This window comes from Brachypodium distachyon, chromosome 3, assembly GCF_000005505.3.
Source record: "Brachypodium distachyon strain Bd21 chromosome 3, Brachypodium_distachyon_v3.0, whole genome shotgun sequence".
NCBI lineage: Eukaryota > Viridiplantae > Streptophyta > Magnoliopsida > Poales > Poaceae > Brachypodium > Brachypodium distachyon.
In genome coordinates this window covers 57,195,702-57,197,729 of record NC_016133.3, presented here as the reverse complement: position 1 = coordinate 57,197,729, position 2,028 = coordinate 57,195,702, and the positions used below count along the sequence as shown (strand labels likewise).

Below are 2,028 nucleotides of genomic sequence, written 5' to 3'. Positions count from 1 at the left end.
GGCCCGATCGAGTGCCCAGAACCACACCACACAACACTGCCGACATACTCCCGGGCGCTTAGACATCGTCATGCAGGGGGAGCAGCAGGAGAAGAAGGCGGGGAAGGTGAAGAAGGGCTGGCTGGCGGTGCGCGTCGGCGGCGACGTCGACAACGGGTTCAGGCGGTTCGTGATCCCCATCGCGTATCTCTACCACCCGGTGTTCCAGCGGCTGCTGGAACAGGCCAGGGACGCCTACGGCTACGACTCGTCCCCCGGCCCGCTCCGCCTCCCTTGCTCCGTCGACGACTTCCTCCGCCTCCGCGCCCGGGTCGACCGCGATCACACGGCTTCCTCCAATTCCTCCTCGCACCGCGTGCACGCCGGGCAACACCACCACTCCTTGTCCCCGTGCACCCGCGCCAAAGTCACCTCGTGATGGACCGACCGAATCGAAGCTCGACCACGGTGCGAGTCCATGTGCAGGCCGGAGCCGGAGACGACACAGAGTACGGTACGAGTGTACACAGAGAGGGAAGAGAGAGATCTCTGGAGAGGAGAGGCAGTAGGTGATTGATTAGTCTTGGGAGGATCCCCGTATTGGTTATGGTTTTGGATTGGGCCTTCTTTTCTTCTCCTTTTGAATTTTGCAGATGCATGTAGTTATGGATACTAGATTAACAGTCGACGGATGTATAATTAACACTTGAATCCCACAGTCCCTGTACAGCTCCCTCCACGGCCTGCTTGATTTGCCTGATTAATCTCCCTCTGTCTTCTGCAAACAATTTTTGCATCATCGATTAAGACACCAAACAAGCGATCAAGCAAGTCGGGAACTGAGAGACATCATATCGACCAGGCCTCGACTAATTAAGCTGGACAAGCGTACAGATCGATCTCTTGTCGCTTTAATTTCCCCTTTTGATCAAGCCCATCATCGATCGAGCTGCACCGGCCGGTACATAGCATCAGGTATTCCAATGAATGATCATGATTGGGTCCTGAATTTTTCCGGTGTCGAGGTTCTTTCTGCCGGTGGATTCATGGCGTGTCGTCCTTCAGTTTGGAACAAGGAGAGACGGAGAAAGAGGACCGACAGGCATGCAGCAAGGATCTGATCGAGAGGCCCGATCCCCGTTACATCTTCCATAGCTTTGTCTCTCTCTCCTTTCTTTCTTGATTATTCCAAACCCGCCGGCCTCTAGATACGCCACTTTCTCCAAGCAAAGCATGCTGCTGCACACGCAGACCACACCATCCAACCCCACCATATTTCGTAGACAGACAGATACAGTTTCAGTGGTACAAGGCTTTTGAACGTAACAGATCGTCAGTTTTTTTTTACTGATTATACTTTAACTTTGCGCACTCAATGACATAACATAAACATATCTTGCTAACTCTTTGCAACTTAGGCTTAGTATTTTATAATCTATCATGGTAATAAACACGACAAGCAAGATTTTTTTTTGAGAGGTTGAACAACGAAAATAGACAAAAAAAGATGGAGTAAACATAATTAAGAGCATCTCCAATAGATGATGTACACTAGTGCACCCAAAAAAGTTTTATGGCATCAAGTTTTTGTTGTTATAACATATATGATGTAGAATAGGGCGCCCAACATAAGATCCAACGGTGAGGAGGGGCAAGAGTTTCAGTTGGGTTGGGCTGCGTGCGCCCGAAGATTGTTTTAGGGCACGACTTTATTACCCTAAATTTGCATCACTACCAGGATCACAGGGTTCAGTGACGGTGCTTTTTCCCCGACGCTCCAGTTCTCACAGTATTTGCGTGATGGTTGACCGACACGAATACCATCTGTGTCGGGTTTTGGGGTTATTTCTGACGGTTTTGCACCGTCGCTGAACTATGTAATCCTGGTAGTGACAGGGCACTCGTTGGGACAATGTTTTTTGCTTCCAAATTGCCCTAAAAACGGCTAGGCCCTACTATACACCATCTGTTGCTTAGGGGAATTCACTGCAATACCCAATCTTGACATACACTGTAATCGTACAAACAATATTGAGATTACGGCCCAAT

The 2,028-nt window shown here is 49.6% G+C and overlaps 1 protein-coding gene across 1 annotated transcript; it reads left to right on the top strand.

Moving 5' to 3' along the window:
- Positions 1–743, top strand: LOC100828898 (auxin-induced protein 15A). The gene has a single exon (XM_024462649.1). The coding sequence runs from the start codon at positions 71–73 to the stop codon at positions 416–418; it is 348 nt and encodes a 115-aa protein (XP_024318417.1). The 5' UTR covers positions 1–70; the 3' UTR covers positions 419–743.
- Positions 744–2,028: the final 1,285 nt, after the last annotated feature.

Coding starts and splice junctions, on each gene's coding strand:
- LOC100828898 (XM_024462649.1), top strand. CDS start 71: ATGCAGGGGGAGCAGCAGGAGAAGAAGGCGGGGAAGGTGAAGAAGGGC.